Here is a 19857-nt window from a genome sequence, read left to right as displayed (position 1 = left end):
GCATTGGAGAGTTCAAATTCTGAACTATTACCTGATCAATCGAACACTGTTTTGCCATCTGAACCGTTATTTGAAGAGCAGACTCGACCTGGCAGACGTCGATATTTTCTTCGATCGCGCGATAGAGACTAATAAAATTGTTTTTATTTTATTTTTGAGTTCACATCAGCCCTTACTGTTGCTACGAATATTGTGGACATTTATATTATATATGTACCTTTCTTTTTTTTTCGTGCAGCTAGAAGAGTTACATTAAACTGAATGCTTTATTGATTAGAACCTTATCATCCGGGTTGACCGTAGGGCCGTGCGGGTACCTCCTTCTGTTTAGCAGGTATCTGACACTAGGTTGATTACTTTTTGTCGATTTCTGGGAACTCCTGGGAATTGATAATTGCTACTCAGAACGAAGTGCGTCAAGAACGTCACGGACGGTTTTTAGAGGATGGAGTTTTCTAAGCTGTCGGAAATGGAGAAAATGTCGGTGCAAAGATCAAAATTGCGTAAGATGTTTCGAACCAAATGTTTTTTGTTTCAGGTTTTTATGGTGTTCCTAACTGTTTCTATGCTACTGGTGGGTGGAGTATACCTTGGAATTCAATCATTGTTGCCTCCTACTTTACCTACTCCTCCTTCCCACAATCTGAATTCTGTTCCCACTATTTCTCCACATTCCTTTTATCTTCTGCCCCAACATGAACAGGTTAAACGTGCGGAATTTATGAACAATTCCTTTGTTCAACTCCTACATCAGCATCAGTTGGTGATGAATACCACCAATTGTTGGGTGTGTGGGTTAATGCCACATACTATGGATAGGGGTATTCCGTATTTTGTCCTTCCTTATAGCTCCCAGGGGCCAGCTCGAGCATTCCAAACTATGTTCCGTAGTGCACTAGATTCCTACCCCCATCGAGAGCCTCGCTCTGTAGACCTTGGTCCTGGCCCGTACCACAAGTCTTTGGCGATAGCAATTGCCGATTTAAATAGAGATATTTTTGATGTATCGCTTATCCCAGAGGAAGAGGTGCGAGCTTACAAGGATCTGAGTGAGGTTGAGTATAGTATATCAGTGAGTGATAGGCAGCTTAGAAGCTCGTCTCCGATATGGATCGTACCACATCTTGGTCATTTCTGTCTGCAAGGTCTTGGTCGAAATCCGAGAGCTCAGCTTGGGAAGAGTGCTTGTACTGACACGTATGTCTTACCGATGCTCTCTTCCCCTTGTCTTCCTGACTGCCAAGGGTACTTATTTTGTGTGTTACAATCGTGCTTATACATGGTTGCCCCGTGATTTCTCGGGCACATGTTATGTCGCGAATCTTCTACCACCGACTTTTACAGTTGCCTCAGATTATCACAAAACCAGAGTTGTGAGAGGTGTTATTAGTAAAGAGGACACTGCTGGTCAAGAGGCAGGAGATTTCTTTAAGGGTTGCCTGCCGTTTTGGGGTCCTATGGTTAATAGTAGGAATTTGAGGCAGTTAACTCGTGTGGTAGAATCGACTGCTAATATCACTGCAAGCGCCCTTGGTAACCTGACAGCGGAGCTTCAAGCGGATAGACTCATGACATTACAGAACCGTATGGTTCTAGATGTTGTTCTTGCAGATAGAGGTGGTGTGTGTAAGGTAATCCATTCGAGTTGCTGCATTTTCATACCTGATAATGCTCCGACTGTTTATCAAGCCATCTCGAAGTTGCATAAAATCTCAGAGTCCATACACGTGGACGAGGGAGATTGGACGCTACTAGGATGGTTTTAGGGTTTGATGTCGACTTGGGGTTGGAAGATTCTGATGATTATAGGGGTCGTTGTGACGTTTCTGTTCACGTGTTGTCTTTGTGTACAGTGTGGTCCTGCCTTATGTGGCCTTTGTGCTGCAACGTGTATAAGAAGGCCACCTGTCACCAAGGAAGCATTGATGGATAGAATAATGTTCCAGCAACACCTGAATGATCTGATGAATATCGAAATTGATTTTGATTTCGACTGGTGCTTGCCTACATAAGGGCAAAAGGAGCGTCTGAGGTTCCGTGAGAATCGTTACGATGTTTTGGGCGTGATCGAATATGGACGAGTTTGGTATCTATGAACCGTAAATGACGAATTTAGTAGGTGTACGCGTTTTCGCTACGCTACTTAGAAGGGTTCATCTTATTTACGGGTTTCTACATCTGAACCCTCGGGTTCCATTTTAGATACGGCATCCATTTTGTTTCTTGCCCTCACGTAGTCAGCGAACAGGCAAATGTCCGCCTCATGACCCTGTGATTCCCAAGCTTTGCGGAGGATGTATATTCCTTTTTGTGTGTCTTTTATGACTGGGGGATGACACGGCAGAGGCAGATGGCTCCGCTCGAGGGTAATCTTCCCACGTTGGCCTATTGTTTCAGACTTGCATGCGCTCGGCTCGAATCCTTTGATCCTGGGATTGCGCTTCCGATATTACCCCCACACTCTTTCTTCTTCTGTTGTCTGACTTCCTTACACCTGTTCTTGTCTCTTACTCTCGTCCTTTTACAACTAGAGTGGAATGTGCCTAGCAGCAGGATAATGTGCTTTTACAGTTGGGAACCGACAAATGTACTGTAATTATGTTCCGGGTTTCTGAAAACATCAATACAATTCTTTTTTTAACGTTTATTATGGGAACTAAGTTGTAACCTTTTGTCTGTATGTTGTGCAATGTCGAAAACGTGTATAAAAGGAGCGATCCACGTTTGCAATTTGAAGCAGACTCTCAGAACCTACACTCAGTTGTACTTCTTGTGACTTTTGCATCCCTGCAGTAATAAACGCTGATCTTTGACGCCGAAGGAAGTGTCCCGTGTCTCTGTCACTTGTACGCCAGAACGGGTAACCCACGAAGGTTTCAGGTGTTGTTCCCTGGCACCGCTGGGCCTTAGAAAGTCCAGTCCTTCAACTGGAATGTCAATGCCTTATGGATGGCTTCCTGATCTTTTGCAGCTGCATTAAGAAATGTTTTTATTGCTTGTTTCAGCTTCTCCTGACTCTCAGCCATTTTATTTATCACCGTCTCCATACTTCCAAATCCCACTTCTGATACCACTTGTAGGGTGTTTTAGAAGGCCAGGTCGGAGATAAAAGCGTGGAGGCTTAGTTTATTTCTCAACAATGTATTTTATTGAAGTTATAGGACACTGAAATAATTATAAACTCAAAAGAAACTTCCTCCAGAAGTATTCAGCATCTTCTTTTCTTCTTTTTAGGGTAATCGGCAAAGTTGGATGTCCCCCAGAATCTTGGAAGAAAAGAGAAAGGGCAAGCGAGCGGTAAGTATTAGTCTGAATTTTAGGGGTTTTATTCCAGTTCCCGACACCTCTAGTTTGAATAATAGGTGAGGAAATGTATTACCCAGAAGGGAAATATACACAGGTTTATATGATATTTCCCCGTTTAGTGTTTATTCTTTTAGACTTGCATGAGAAAAGAGGAAAAGAAACAACAAAAGATGTGCCCAAAAACAATACGGTAGAGATAATGAAGGGAAGTGATATTGAAGTTTTAGTGAAAGTGGAAAACAAAATTTGAGGAGGGAATCTCTTCCCTGATTTCCTATGTCAGAGCTGGTAGTTTGGCAAGGGTTTATGGTACTGGTAGTTTTTGGTTTAGGCGTGCAAGTGCGGTTTGTGGCCTGGGCAACATTTCCTTCTCCTGTTTGGAATAGGCGTGATGTGTCCTTCACCACTCATCACTTGTGCCCCTCTATAGCCCCCCTCCCTCCTCCCACTAGATTCAGGTCCCCATCATCACCTACTCAGCCGCAACTCACCAGAGTTACAACAGTCATTGAGCGTCCTCCGGGGCCAACCACCATTCTTTGAGACCTGACTCTGCGTCTTCGTCCTCCCAACTGCGTCTGCTGCAGCTGCTTGACTCGGTGGATCCGTCGATCATCTCCAGCTGCACACTTGCCCCCTTCCACGTTCCTGGGAAAGTTCATGTTGGTCGTCCCTTTGTTGGCCCCATCATGGCTTCTTTGTTCTCCCTGTTCTCGCTTGTCTCCTCCGCGTCGACTCTCTCCGCCACACCCATTTCTGGATTTCCAACTTCGTTCTTTTTCATCCCGGCGTCTTCTGATTGGGCGTCTTGGTTCACCTGTTAAAAGAGACAGGCTTTATTGAATACTATGTCAGTGAGGGTAACACTATTTTCTTTTCCTTTCCAGGTTTGGCGTCAAGGGATCCCGACGACAGGGCGTCTTGGCCAGAAACAGGTAAGAAAATAAATCCACACAGTGTTCCAAAGAGCAAGCTAATAATAATGTGTCATAATGAAAGTTACCTAAGCATATCATATGTAAATGCTGCAAATCTCAGGTTGCTATATTTAAAAACACATTCAGAGATGTCATCTCAAACATACACACAGTATTTCATGGAAATACCATACTAAACTTTAATTGAAAATACATTTTTCAAACATACTCTAAAACAATAATGAAATTCACTTCATTTTACTGCGAAAGCAAACCTCAGTCTCATTTCAAAGAGTTTATTTGTACACATGCCAGTAGTTTTAATTCATTTGCTAAGATCTTCACATACATCCCTGAGATGGTATGGTACATCTCAAGGATGTATTTTGGAATGAGAGCACTCTCCTTGAATGCTGCTAATTAATTTTTTTAAAGATTTGGATAGGGCAGTCTGAGACTTATTTAAACAAAATATTGTTCCCCAGAACTTACTGTTTATTGTGGTGCAGGCATAGGTGCCTAGAAACTGGAATTATTTGAGTCGGATGTAATTCCACACCTTGTCAATATTATCTAAATACCTAATTTGTGATATCGTTTTACTAGGCACATCCCACTACATCTTTCTGCATAATGATAAATTGGTTTCAAACGTGTGCTGCACTTTGAGAGCATTAGAAGGTCTACTCTATCACTTAAATTATTATGTACTTTGCACTCATTATTGCCAATATGGCTTTCTGTGCCAATGGGACAAGCCAGAGTTGCTGGGCCCCTTCGTGGTGGTAGAGGCCTTTCATTCCTAATGTTCTGGGGTCCAACCTGCTAGGGATCCTCTTCAACTGGGCCAAGCACCCCTTCTGCTCCTGACTCTCAGTCAAGTAGCGTTGGGCGAGCAGTCAAGCCTCCTCCAAGGGAAAGTGCCTATACAGATCAGTGAACATGACTTATAACTCAACGTGCAAGCAAGCAAACAATAAATCAGTGTCCAGTCAAATACTTGTTTTCATATAATCACAAGTATCTTTATTCTAAGTCTACACATGCAAAGAAAAATAACTTTCAAAAGCAGTGGCACAATCCCCCTTGTGGTCGGAGCTCTAGAAGTTATCAGGCCACTCCCTGTTCCACTAACTTTAGTGCAAGGGTTTTAATGTTATTCCACTGATTACTACATCCAGGAAATCTAAACTATTAGGCCATGTTGGGCTCCATGCATCAAACCAAAAACCGGTCGCAAACGGGCAGATTCTCAGAATCCGCTCCTTTGCCACCGGTATTTTTGCATTTGGGATGCATCACCCAAATGCAAAAATTGCAATTTAAGGAATGTCTAAATTGTGATTTCTTGAATTGCGATTGCATTTAAGGAATCCCAAATTAAGATTCCTTAAATGCAATGCATGAAAGTTAAAAAATTAGCGATTTTGCTAATAGGAGTAGCAAATTACCATAAAGTTGAACTTCATGGTAATTTGCAAAAAAATTGAAAAATGCTCTTTGGTGCATTTTTCAAAGTTTCATGTTGCGCAAACACATGCCCTTAGGGCATGTGTGTGTGTAACATATGTGCAGAGATCAATTTCAGGGGTGCAACAGGGTGTCATTTTGACACCCTTGCACCCTTGAAATTGCATGATCAATTTGCGAGTACCTACTGGTACTTGCAAATTGCTCAAGCAATCTCCAATTCATTCCTATGGGCCTGTAGCCCCATAGGAATGAATGGGAGAGCATTCCATAATTGCGACTAGCAATTTGGGAGTAGCAATTAAGGTATGTTTAGGAATCGCTATTTTTATAGCGCTTCCTACATGCATCGGCTTTTGCGATTCCTTAATTGAGATTCCTTAATAATAGCAATTAAGGAATCACAAAAGCCTTTATTGATGCATAAGCCAGGTTGTCTCTTGTGCATTATAGAACGTGGGACCCCTCTGGTCCCTAACGGACTCCGTAGTCAAGTGACGTAAGTGATTCGGTGTACTTAATAAGTTTCATAATGCAGTATGTGTCAGTTAACAGTTGCACCCTAGACAATAAAGACGTGTAATACAGAGCTCCATGTGTGGCGTGATTCATTTATATGCTACCGGGCTAGGGAGGATGCTACAACTGACGACGAGAAAGAGATACATAAACCCCACAACCTTCGGAGTCAAGAATGCTCTCTCTGAGAGTTTGTTGAGGTCCAGCAAACTGCTCATGGATGCCACATGCCCCTCAGTCAAAGCGAGAAACAAAGGTTGGCGTATGTGGAGTGAAAGTGCAACTCCAGCCAGTGTGAGACCTCCGAAGAAAAGATAGGCCCTGCAGAAAATTTTATTAATTGTCGGTGAGTAAATTGCAAATACGACCGAGATTAGAGGTATGATGCCATAACTTAACACAGAGCCAGCATTCATACAGTATGATAATGTTAAAGGCAGTGATACAGGTACAGAATGTGCAACAAGCAATAACAGTACATTTCAGGAGAAATTCTAAAGGCAGTGAAAACCAGGTATGATGGAAAAGGGAAAGAATGGTTACAAATATTTGACAGAGACAAAGCCATTACTCACTGCCAAGGATATAATCCTGGCTGCATCTGCAGACAATCGCACAAAGTATGATGCCACTGTGATGCTGAAACAACCGTCTTCATTCAAGACCATCAAGAAGTTGAATATTGGTGTTAGATGAATTACCTAGATCAAAGGTTTTGATGATTCCAATGATGCGCTGGAAGTAACCAATGACAAGATGATCATCAAATATCTTAAAAACATAGCAGGAGAAGGAGTGAAAGAAGTGATAATAAAAGTACCAAGAGGTGAAGAAACTTTATACCGTCAAATTGAAGAAGTGTTGAACACCTAATTCAATCCGGTGCAGAACAATGACTGTGAAAGGTATATTGTCAATCAAGAGAATCAGAAAGTAGAAGAAACTAGGGATGAGTTAGTTGAAAGACTTGAATTGCTCATCAAATATTGTAGATTTAATGACATCAATGATGAAGAAGTCAAAGGTCTCAGAGTCATAGATGGTTGCCTTTCTGATTCCTTCAGACGTTGACTGCTGGAGAATCTGGAGAATGTGCTCATGGCGGCCAGACTAGAAGAATGTGCCGACAAACAAGCTGCTGACATGTAGGCCGGAGGGGCCCAGAGTAAATCGGGGTTAAATGTGAAATGCAAGAATAGTCACAAGGTAGAAGGACACAAAGAAAAATAAGTTGTGTTATCGATGTGGATTTTCCTTTCTGCACAAAGTTAAAAGTCCCGCCATTGGACAGATATGTCAAGGCTGCAGGAAAGAGAATAATTTTGTAACAATTTACAAAGCGAGGGAAAAAGTGAGTGCGCCACTTTGTGAAGACAAAATGGCTGCCAATGCGTCATGTTGTGAAAAGAAAATGGCTACCTGAAAGTTCTAGAAGTCGAGCATCAGTGAAAAAGATGGGAGAGAGATGTCAATGCTGACTACTGAAAGATGTGTACATGCAGGTTTGGCTTCTTGCAAGGAAGAATACAAGTTGGGAAAGGATCGACAAGTGAATTCAAGAAATTCATTTGGAAATTGTCCCAAAATAAAATTGAAGGTTAATGGTTGCTTTATACCATTTATCATAGACAGTGGTGCGTCGATAAATAGCATGCCAGCCGAAAAGTACCAGGAACTGCCTCCAGTGCCCCGCTTCACACCATTGAAAACCAAGGTCTACATGCGGGCAGCCTCAATACCATTAAAAAGTCAAGGTTCATTCATGGCGACCATGAAACACAAAAATACAAAGGCACAAGCCCAAATTTATGTCCTTCAGGGCACTTTGTCAAGTGCATGTTTGTTCTTCTTCCACACTGTTGCTGACATGGGTGAATTACAATGTCAATGCTCATCATGACATTGTGAATCAGTTTCCATCGTTCCATGGATTAGGAAAACTGAAGACAATGGAATTGCAGGTTCACATTAATGAAGTCAATCTACAACAAGATCCCTATACCTGGGACAATTAATAAATTTAACAGACATGAGTATAAATAACTCAGGTTGTATTTTTTCAAACATACCAGAGTAGACCCCTGCTATCTATCGCAGTGGGGTATAGATCCTCTAATGTCTTATTGTCCCCATAAACTATTGTTCCAAACAGGTTACGGAGTTCTCAACTCAAACAGTGTCCAGGACAATGTCCAACAAATGTCTGCCTTCTTTACCGGCAGTACATGTATCCACACTCAACCACATGTGCACAAAACTAAGAGAAAATGTGTGGTGGAGCGGAAGGCACCTCACGGGCGAACAACCCTCGGGGATGTTGGCAGATGTTACCAACTCAATGCCCCTTTCTCATCATCGGTTGCCTTCCAGTCCCAAAAAGAAAACAAACTAGGTACAACACATAAAATGAAATGCGTGTAAAGGTGCAAAATAAAGAGTTTTACAACATTAACTCATAAAGGACAGAGTGACATAAAATCAACAGACACACCCACTCAATTACTTTATTCTTCGTTTTAGTGTGTACTGATGAGTTAAAAAAGTAGGTTGGTAGCTTAATATCGCCTACCAGTACCTGATACCTTGGTGCACATGTAGTTGAGTGTGGATACATGTACTGCCGGTAAAGAAGGCAGATATTTGTTGGACATTGTCCTGGACACTGTTTGAGTTGAGAACTCCGTAACCTGTTTGGAACAATAGTTTATGGGGACAATAAGACATTAGAGGATCTATACCCCACTGCGATAGATAGCAGGGGTCTACTCTGGTATGTTTGAAAAAATACAACCTGAGTTATTTATACTCATGTCTGTTACATTTATTAATTGTCCCAGGTATAGGGATCTTGTTGTAGATTGATTGCTTAGAGTGGAGGGCGATCCCTTATATACCTTTCCGTTCCCTCTTGGCTCCTTTTTGTTACTATATCACATTAATGAAGACCTTCGTCATATTGTTCAACAACATAGTTCAATGGCATTTCACCTACAAGAAGCTGTTGAAGAAGAAATTGCGAAAACAATCAAAGTAGTAGCAGCCTTAATGCACTCAATACTCAATAGTCATCAGCATACACAAAACTTAACAAAACTTTATCAACAATTTTTACAACAAAGTGTGCACCGGGTGAGAGGCCCTGCAAGCCTGCTATGACTAGACACAAAAAGAATATATCCAGACGATGATCTGGAGTAACCCAGTGCACTACTAATGCGTCATGGACGCTTAAACATAGGTACACAAAAATGCTTGACACTTAGATTGGCACAATATGACAAAATTAGAATCAGAATCAACTGAAACATTTAAAGTGCACAAAAATAATTCACAAATTGGTGCGTCTTGGTATCTTATGTACAAAGAAGTTTAATTCACATTCTTCAATCTCAGTGGAGTGGAACGTAAGTGGAATGCTTCAAAAGCAGCATCAACATGTGTAAAAATCCCAATGCATTTCGGGCATGACGGGATATCCCTTCATCAGGGGAATCTGTCAATAATAGAAATAATAACCAAATTCATAATCTATAGTATTTCATTGTACTCAGCAAAAAGAAGAATAGAGAACCCTGATCGATGTTCATGCAAAAGTGGCCAAATGCAAATAATTTTACGAATAGTGCAAGTGAAAGAAAGTGTAAGACAACCAGTATGCCGTGCAAAGGATCACCATGATCATTATAGCACCGTGTCTGAATAAAAAGTGACAAAGGTGAAAAAAATCCAAGTGATAGACAGGAAAACCAATAGTTCAATCGTAAATCTTACTGGCAAACCAAAGACTCATCGTCCTGTGCTATCCAGAACCTTTCTGAAAGCATCAAAACTCAGTGTTACTGGTATAACATAGAAAGAATAAGCGCAAGTCTCGTGACAGAGTAAGAGTGCTAGTACTCACCAGCAGCAAAGGTTGTTGGTGACTTCACAGAAAAGCAGTAACGTTGGAAGAAAAAAGTTGCACGGCGTCTGAGCACAGACGAGCTAAATCAAAAGCGAACCACATGGTCAGCTGACTTGCGAGATGAATAAAAACTGAATTCAAGTCTATCAATGTAAGTGGCAGAATACGCTTACCTAATCGAATATGTCGCAGACCGGCAAGTTTGTACACAGGCTCGCAACCATAGCGGCCGAATAAAACCCCACGTGTTTATACAAACGGATACGGCAGATTGATAAGAGAAAGGACTATCAATCTTAGAAACATAACTGTTAGCATTCCTTCTAAGACATATTTCACCTTACTGATAATAAAGCACATACTAAAGTATATTCACCTGAAGAAGCCAATGACATTTATGGACTCATCAAAGAGGTGAGAACCTTTGACACCTCCTCGGGACCCATACAACAGCAAATACGCCAACTTGAATATCTCATGCGTAGGGAAATCAATTAGCGCCTGCATGCCACCACGCTGATTCAGTACCACAAGGCCAGCCGCATTCCACGCGGCTTGCGTATAGCTACTAAACCTATGATTTTCAAAATGAATAGGAAATTTATGGACAAGTGGTACGCAATTCTTAATAAGTGTTCTCTTGATCTTATTTTACTGATTGTTGAGGAGCTTTCACAAGTCCTAGTGGGCTTGGAAGCCGATATTAAAGAACTTCAATCGAACCTTTCACAACGCATGGAGGCAGATCCTTTAACCACTACCCTTAATGACATCAATGCTCGCTTGGATTCTTATGCTAAAGACATTCATGAGCGCAAGGTGCGCAAGTTTCGTCGAGATACCATCGACTATAAGCTCGATGAAGTATACTCCGGGGCTGAGGTATACGCCCAGAAACGCACTTGGCAAAAACAAGGTCCAGCGTCATCTGACGAAAGTCTTGTTTCTGTTACTGATACACAGCTTACCTGTTCACCGGTACCTGCGGTTAATCCACCAACCGATAGTGAAATTGCTGGCAGCAGTGCCAGCGGTTCTAAGGTAGCTTTTTTGTCCACAAGCCCCGCGGCCAATCAACCACCAAGACAACCATCTGCAGGAGTAAACAAACACGTAGAGGGCACCAATTCAGGTAAACCAAGCCGCAGAAAGAAACATTAGTTGTAAACATCTCCTCGAAAACACCGGCAAACAAATGGCTGTTCTCAATAAAGGATGTTCGTTTGTGCCCACTTTTCATGCTAAAAATCTTGACTATCAAGTTGACTTATACAAATTTACGAGGAAACTTAGGCTTCGCCATTTTTTCTCTAACATACTTGACATACCAGCTTCCACTGATACTGACGAGTTCCTTGAGTTCAAACCAAGAAGCACATTTGTGGCTCCAGTCTCCCACAAGACGATAGATTTGTTTGAATTACTTGTTAAACAAGACCTGGCTAAATTACCCACAAGTCCTAATTCCACTTCCAATCTTACTCGTAGTGATAAATCTGCTCTCAGATCATTGCAAGCTGATAGATCATTACACTTCACCAAAGCGGATAAGGGGAGTGCACTAGTGGTGATGAATGCTAACAGTTATGTTTCTAAGATTGATATCATGTTACAAGACACATCGACATACCTGCCTTTACCACATGATCCTACCAAGGAATTTCAAGCTATACTGGAAAAAATCTTAACCGTCGCTTTGGGAATGAAATGGATTAGCCAAAAGACCAAAGATTATTTAACGACTCGATTCCCACGCAGGCCTTTACTATACATGCTGCCTAAGATTCACAAAAGTCTTGTGGATCCCCCTGAGGCCTATTGTCTCAGGGTGCGGTTCGATCCACGAGACTTTAGGACATTACCTTGACACCTTTCTCCAACCGATTGTTTAATCTTGCCCATCTTATGTTCAAGACACCACCCATCTGCTGAACATTTTGCAAGATCTTGATATACCTACAGATGGTGCCATCTGGTTATGTACAGTAGACGTTGTGTCTTTGTACACTTCAATCCCTCACCTTGAAGGGCTTGAAGCTGTTAAATGGGCTCTGCTTAGACATTAAACTGCATGTGCTGATCGAGTATTTCTTATGGAAATCCTCCACTTTTGTTTGTTTCACTGTTATTTTAAATGGAAAGACCAATTTTTCATACAGTCAAATGGTACATCCATGGGCTTTTCGGGAGCCCCCAGCTATGCGAACATTTTCATTTTTAAATTTGAGACTGAGCACATTCTATCTAACTCAGACTGGAGCAGAAACCTGATAGTATATCGTCGGTACATCGACGATATACTCATCATATGGCATGAATCACTGAGGGAACTTGAAGGTCTGATACTTGATCTTAACGCTATTAATCCTAGAATTCAATTCACGCATCTTATTGAACCGAAAAGCATTGCTTTCCTTGATGTTAAAATAACACTGACACCTCCGACTGTTGAAACATCCATTTTTCAAAAACCCACTGACCGCAACAACGCGCTGCTCTACCAGAGCTTCCGCCCCTGGTCGCTTAAACATCATCTGCCTTTTTCTCAGTTTTTGAGAATCAAACGCATTTCTTCTAATACTGATGATGGCATGCAGACAATTCACAAAGCCAAAGAAAAATTCTTGAATAGAGGATATCATCCGACAGTTGTTGATGCCTTTTTTTTAAGGCTTTGTGTATTTTGCTTTGTTCATTCAATGATTACCTGTGTATATTGCTGTGTTCTTCTGTTTCCATGTTCCTGAATAAGTATTGCCCGTGCACTTAATTTTTCACTCCTAAACCGCAAGGTTTCTTTTTCTTCTTTCTTTCTTTCTGTCTCTTTGTGTGATGGTCATTTTCATCTTTCACTTTCTCTAGCGTATTTATCACTTAGATTAGCTTGTCTCTTTTTTACCACTCTAAGATGGCCGCTGAGTTTCGCTCGTAGTTCTTAGTCCTTTCTCTTATCAATCTGCCGTATCCGTTTGTATAAACACGTGGGGTTTTATTCGGCCGCTATGGTTGCGAGCCTGTGTACAAACTTGCCGGTCTGCGACATATTCGATTAGGTAAGCGTATTCTGCCACTTACATTGATAGACTTGAATTCAGTTTTTATTCATCTCGCAAGTCAGCTGATAATGTGGTTCGCTTTTGATTTAGCTCGTCTGTGCTCAGACGCCGTGCAACTTTTTTCTTCCAACGTTACTGCTTTTCTGTGAAGTCACCAACAACCTTTGCTGTTGGTGAGTACTAGCACTCTTACTCTGTCACGAGACTTGCGCTTATTCTTTCTATGTTATACCAGTAACACTGAGTTTTGATGCTTTCAGATAGTTTCTGGATAGCACAGGACGACGAGTCTTTGGTTTGCCAGTAAGATTTACGATTGAACTATTGTTTTTCCTGTCTATCACTTGGATTTTTTTCACCTTTGTCGCTTTTTATTCAGACACGGTGCTATAATGATCATGGTGATGCTTTGCACGGCATACTGGTTGTCTTACACTTTCTTTCACTTGCACTATTCGTAAAATTATTTGCATTCGGCCACTTTTGCATGAACATCGATCAGGGTTCTCTATTCTTCTTTTTGCTGAGTACTATGAAATACTATAGATTATGAATTTGGTTATTATTTCTATTATTGACAGATTCCCCTGATGAAGGGCTATCCCGTCATGCCCGAAATGCATTGGGATTTTTAAACATGTTGATGCTGCTTTTGAAGCATTCCACTTACGTTCCACTCCAATGAGATTGAAGAATGTGAATTAAACTTCTTCGGACATAAGATACCAAGACGCACCAATTTGTGAATTATTTTTGTGCACTTTAAATGTTTCAGTTGATTCTGATTCTAATTTTGTCATATTGTGCCAATCTAAGTGTCAAGCATTTTTGTGTACCAATGTTTAAGCGTCCATGACGCATTAGTAGTGCACTGGGTTACTCCAGATCATCATCTGGATATATACTTTTTGTGTCTAGTCATAGCAGGCTTGCAGGGCCTCTCACCCGGTGCACACTTTGTTGTAAAAATTGTTGATAAAGTTTTGTTAAGATTTGTGTATGCTGATGACTATTGAGTATTGAGTGCATTAAGGCTGCTACTACTTTGATTGTTTTCCCAATTGTACTGCTCTGCAGCCACTGTTTGCCCCACCACTGAAAAAGACACCAGTTACGTTCACGATGTCATCCTTCGATGACATATTACACCTTACTGATAATAAAGCACATACTAAAGTATATTCACCTGAAGAAGCCAATGACATATATGGACTCATCAAAGAGGTGAGAACCTTTGACACCTCCTCGGGACCCATACAACAGCAAATACGCCAACTTGAACATCTCATGCGTAGGGAAATCAATTAGCGCCTGCATGCCACCACGCTGATTCAGTACCACAAGGCCAGTCGCATTCTACGCGGCCTGCGTATAGCTATTAAACCTATGCTTTTCAAAATGAATAGGAAATTTATGGGCAAGTGGTACACGACTCTTAATAAATGTTCTCTTGATCTTATTTTACTGATTGTTGAGGAGCTTTCACAAGTCCTAGTGGGCTTGGAAGCCGAGATTAAAGAACTTCAATCGAACCTTTCACAACGCATGGAGGCCGATCCTTTAACCACTGCCCTTAATGGCATCAATGCTCGCTTGGATTCTTATGCTAAAGACATTCATGAGCGCAAGGTGCGCAAGTTTCGTCGAGATACCATCGACTATAAGCTCAATGAAGTATACTCCTGGGCTGAGGTATACGCCCAGAAACGCACTTGGCAAAAACAAGGTCCAGCGTCATCTGATGAAAGTCTTGCTTCTGTTACTGATACACAGCTTACCCGTCCACCGGTACCTGCGGTTAATCCACCAACCGATAGTGAAATTGGTGGCAGCAGTGCCAGCGGTCCTAAGGTTGCTTTTTTGTCCACAAGCCCCGCGGCCAATCAACCACCAACACAACCAGCTGCAGGAGTAAACAAACACGTAGAGGGCACCGATTCAGGCAAACCAAGCTGCAGAAAGAAACATTAGTTGTAAACATCTCCTCGAAAACACTTACCGACAAACAAATGGCCCGTTCTCAATAAAGGATGTTCGTTTGTGCCCACTTTTCATGCTAAAAATCTTGACTCTCAAGTTGACTTATACAAATTTACAAGGAAACTTAGGCTTCGCCATTTTTTCTCTAACATAGTTGACATACCAGCTTCCACTGATACTGACGAGTTCCTTGAGTTCCAACCAAGAAGCACATTTGTGGCTCCAGTCTCCCACAAGACGATAGATTTGTTTGAATCACTTGTTAAACAAGACCTGGCTAAATTACCCACAAGTCCTAATTCCACTTCCAATCTTACTCGTAGTGATAAATCTGCTCTCAGATCATTGCAAGCTGATAGATCATTACACTTCACCAAAGCGGATAAGGGGGGTGCACTAGTGGTGATGAATGCTAACAGTTATGTTTCTAAGATTGATATCATGTTACAAGACACATCGACATACCTGCCTTTACCACATGATCCTACCAAGGAATTTCAAGCTATACTGGAAAAAATCTTAACCGTCGCTTTGGGAATGAAATGGATTAGCCAAAAGACCAAAGATTATTTAACGACTCGATTCCCACGCAGGCCTTTACTATACATGCTGCCTAAGATTCACAAAAGTCTCGTGGATCCCCCCCTGAGGCCTATTGTCTCAGGGTGCGGTTCGATCCACGAGACTTTAGGACATTACCTTGACACCTTTCTCCAGCCGATTGTTCAATCTTGCCCATCTTATGTTCAAGACACCACCCATCTGCTGAACATTTTGCAAGATCTTGATATACCTACAGATGGTGCCACCTGATTATGTACAGTAGACGTGGTGTCTTTGTACACTTCAATCCCTCACCTTGAAGGGCTTGAAGCTGTTGAATGGGCTCTGCTTAGACATGAAACTGCACGTGCTGATCGAGTATTTCTTATGGAAATCCTCCACTTTTGTTTGTTTCACTGTTATTTTAAATGGAAAGACCAATTTTTCATATAGTCAAATGGTACATCATGGGCTTTTCGGGAGCCCCCAGCAATGCGAAAATTTTCATGTTTAAATTTGAGACTGAGCACATTCTATATAACCAGACTGGAGCAGAAACCTGATAGTATATCGTCGGTACATCGACGATATACTCATCATATGGCATGGATCACTGAGGGAACTTGAAGGTCTGATACTTGATCTTAACGCTATTAATCCTAGAATTCAATTCACGCATCTTATTGAACCGAAAAGCATTGCTTTCCTTGATGTTAAAATAACACTGACACCTCCGACTGTTGAAACATCCATTTTTCAAAAACCCACACACCGCAACAACGCGCTGCTCTACCAGAGCTTCCACCCCTGGTCGCTTAAACGTCATCTGCCTTTTTCTCAGTTTTTGAGAATAAAACGCATTTCTTCTAATACTGATGATGGCATGCAGGCAATTCACAAAGCCAAAGAAAAATTCTTGAATAGAGGATATCCTCCGACAGTTGTTGATGCCTTTTTTTTTTAAGGCTTTGTGTATTTTGCTCTGTTCATTCAATGATTACCTGTGTATATTGCTGTATTCTTCTGTTTCCGTGTTCCTGCATAAGTATTGCCCGTGCACTTAATTTTTCACTCCTAAGTCACAAGGTTTCTTTTTCTTCTTTCTTTCTTTCTGTCTCTTTGTGTGATGGTCATTCTCATCTTTCACTTTCTCTAGCGTATTTATCACTTAAATTAGCTTGTCTCTTTTTTACCACTCTAAGATGGCCACCGAGTTTCGCTCGTAGTTCTTAGTCCTTTCTCTTATCAATCTGCCGTATCCGTTTGTATAAACACGTGGGGTTTTATTCGGCCGCTATGGTTGCGAGCCTGTGTACAAACTTGCCGGTCTGCGACATATTCGATTAGGTAAGCGTATTCTGCCACTTACATTGATAGACTTGAATTCAGTTTTTATTCATCTCGCAAGTCAGCTGACCATGTGGTTCGCTTTTGATTTAGCTCGTCTGTGCTCAGACGCCGTGCAACTTTTTTCTTCCAACGTTACTGCTTTTCTGTGAAGTCACCACCAACCTTTGCTGTTGGTGAGTACTAGCACTCTTACTCTGTCACGAGACTTGCGCTTATTCTTTCTATGTTATACCAGTAACACTGAGTTTTGATGCTTTCAGATAGTTTCTGGATAGCACAGGACGACGAGTCTTTGGTTTGCCAGTAAGATTTACGATTGAACTATTGGTTTTCCTGTCTATCACTTGGATTATTTTCACCTTTGTCACTTTTTATTCAGACACGATGCTATAATGATCATGGTGATGCTTTGCACGGCATACTGGTTGTCTTACACTTTCTTTCACTTGCACTATTCGTAAATTATTTGCATTCGGCCACTTTTGCATGAACATCGATCAGGGTTCTCTATTCTTCTTTTTGCTGAGTACTATGAAATACTATAGATTATGAATTTGGTTATTATTTCTATTATTGACAGATTCCCCTGATGAAGGGCTATCCCGTAATGCCCGAAATGCATTGGGATTTTTAAACACGTTGATGCTGCTTTTGAAGCATTCCACTTACGTTCCACTCCACTGAGATTGAAGAATGTGAATTAAACTTCTTCGGACATAAGATACCAAGACGCACCAATCTGTGAATTATTTTTGTGCACTTTAAATGTTTCAGTTGATTCTGATTCTAATTTTGTCTTATTGTGCCAATCTAAGTGTCAAGCATTTTTGTGTACCAATGTTTAAGCGTCCATGACGCATTAGTAGTGCACTGGGTTACTCCAGATCATCGTCTGGATATATTCTTTTCGTGAAGAAGAAATTGAGACATTGATGAAACATGATGTCTTTGAGCTCTCTACTTGTCCGATACCATGGGTTTCACCCATAATGATGGTACATAAAAAGGACAGTGGAGGGTCTGTGCGAATTTGTGTTCATATGCGTCAAGTAAACAATGCAATTGAATGACAAAACAACATCCAGGTCTGCACATTGCCGATATGAATATTCACTTAATTGGTGCCAGAGTGTTTTCGTGCCTTGATTTGAGCAAAGTGTATCATCAGCTCAGATTGGAAGAAAATTGCAGGTACATTACTATCTTTTCAACTCAACTCATGTTGGTTTGTTCAGATAAAAATGTCTTCTCTCAATAACCCGCTTACCCTACTCTGGAGAACTCGCCCTCTTCTGAACCACCAATCCAGATCCCATAGGTTTAAGCCTCAGTTGTCAGATGATGACACTCTCTCACTCCGATCGTACAATGACTCTTGGTGTGTCTTCTCTCACTCACCAATCACCATCTCAACTATCTCCTCTGAACCTTTTAGAGACCCAAGTGTTAACCTAAGATCTATGAACAAGGATAACCTGCTACAGGTCACCACTTCTCACCTAGAAGTGGTAACAACCAACTCGCACATCAAATCGATGCTTCTCAACTGCAGATCAGCAGTGAAATACACAGCGGATATTTCTGAACTCATCATCACGCAAGAATTGGACCTCCTGATTCTAACTGAAATCTGGATTAATGACAACTCCTGCCCAATTCTTGATATCTTAATCCCACCTGAACATGACATTATCAGCCTCAATAGACCTGTTAACACTGAGTAGGGGGGCATTGCTTGCTCACTCCAGCCTCACATTGAAACAGGCTCAAACTACTATGATGTCCTCCTGTGAGCACTTAGACACCAAAACCTGGAACAATACCAAGATTGTCTATGTGCTCCATACGATATATCATCCCCCAGGTGATAATCTGCTCTTCATCGAGCAAATTATGGGGTCCATTACCTCATGTTTGGACCAACACCACAGCCATATCTTCCTCTGAGATTTTAACCTTCACTAGAATGACACAAATTATCCCTTAGTGTGCTCCTTTAGGGCTTTCCTTTCTGACCTCAACTTCACCCAGGCCTGCAATGAACCAACCCACAACACAGGCTCTACCCTCGACCTTATCATAGCTGAAGACAACACCATAAAACTTGATGACATTATACCCTTTGACTGGTCGGATCATCACCAAATATCCTTTCACATCCTGTAAAAGGTCCTGGTCGGACCAGGTCAACCGCTTAAAACCAAACAGCTGGTTCGTAATCTGAGAGACATCAACATCAATGATCTAACATCCATTAGCAAGAATCTTCTTCCACTACCCCCTAACATGACCAACCTGGATGACCTCACGGATCATTACATCAACTCTATAACAAGTATTTTTGACACAATTGCTCTGAAGCAACTCAGAAGGATTCTGATAAAAAAATCCAAACCCTGGTTTAATTGCTCCCTAAATAAGGAATATCGCAAACCTAGGCTTTCAGAGAGACCATGGAGAAATTCTTCCTCCATTACAAGCCTCAAACAGTTAAGGAGGATGAGAAGAATATATAACAAACATATCCATAGTGCTAAAACCGATCACTTGAGGGTTCAGCTTGACAGCGCTAAAAGAAGACCCAGGAAACTATTTGAAATCATCAATCAACAACTAACCACTCTAACAATCATATTTCAGCACCCATGACCTCCAGCCCCAGTGGGGAATACTTCTTAGTGGACTTCTCTGAAAAGGCAAGAAAAATTTAACTTGAATTACAACGCTCTGCACCAAATCTGCTGCCTTTGAACTCCCTCGCATCAACAGCGGAGCCTACGGTAGCGAGAGCACCTACATCCTACCCCACAGT

The 19857-nt window shown here is 41.4% G+C and overlaps 1 protein-coding gene across 2 annotated transcripts in view; it reads left to right on the top strand.

Moving 5' to 3' along the window:
• The window catches only part of LOC144799862 (uncharacterized), a 285271-nt gene that overhangs the window by 133647 nt on the left and 131767 nt on the right, over nt 1-19857 (top strand). For both annotated transcript variants that reach the window (XM_078671450.1, XM_078671451.1), the window contains 2 exons: nt 3235-3297; nt 4194-4241. In XM_078671450.1, the coding sequence (XP_078527576.1) occupies nt 3235-3297; nt 4194-4241 (111 nt within the window). The remainder of the gene's footprint in view (nt 1-3234; nt 3298-4193; nt 4242-19857) is intronic.

This window comes from Lissotriton helveticus, chromosome 12, assembly GCF_964261635.1.
Source record: "Lissotriton helveticus chromosome 12, aLisHel1.1, whole genome shotgun sequence".
In the NCBI taxonomy this organism is placed as follows: Eukaryota; Metazoa; Chordata; class Amphibia; order Caudata; family Salamandridae; genus Lissotriton; species Lissotriton helveticus.
The sequence above is the reverse complement of the archived record's forward strand: the minus strand, read 5'-3'. Positions and strand labels throughout refer to the sequence as shown.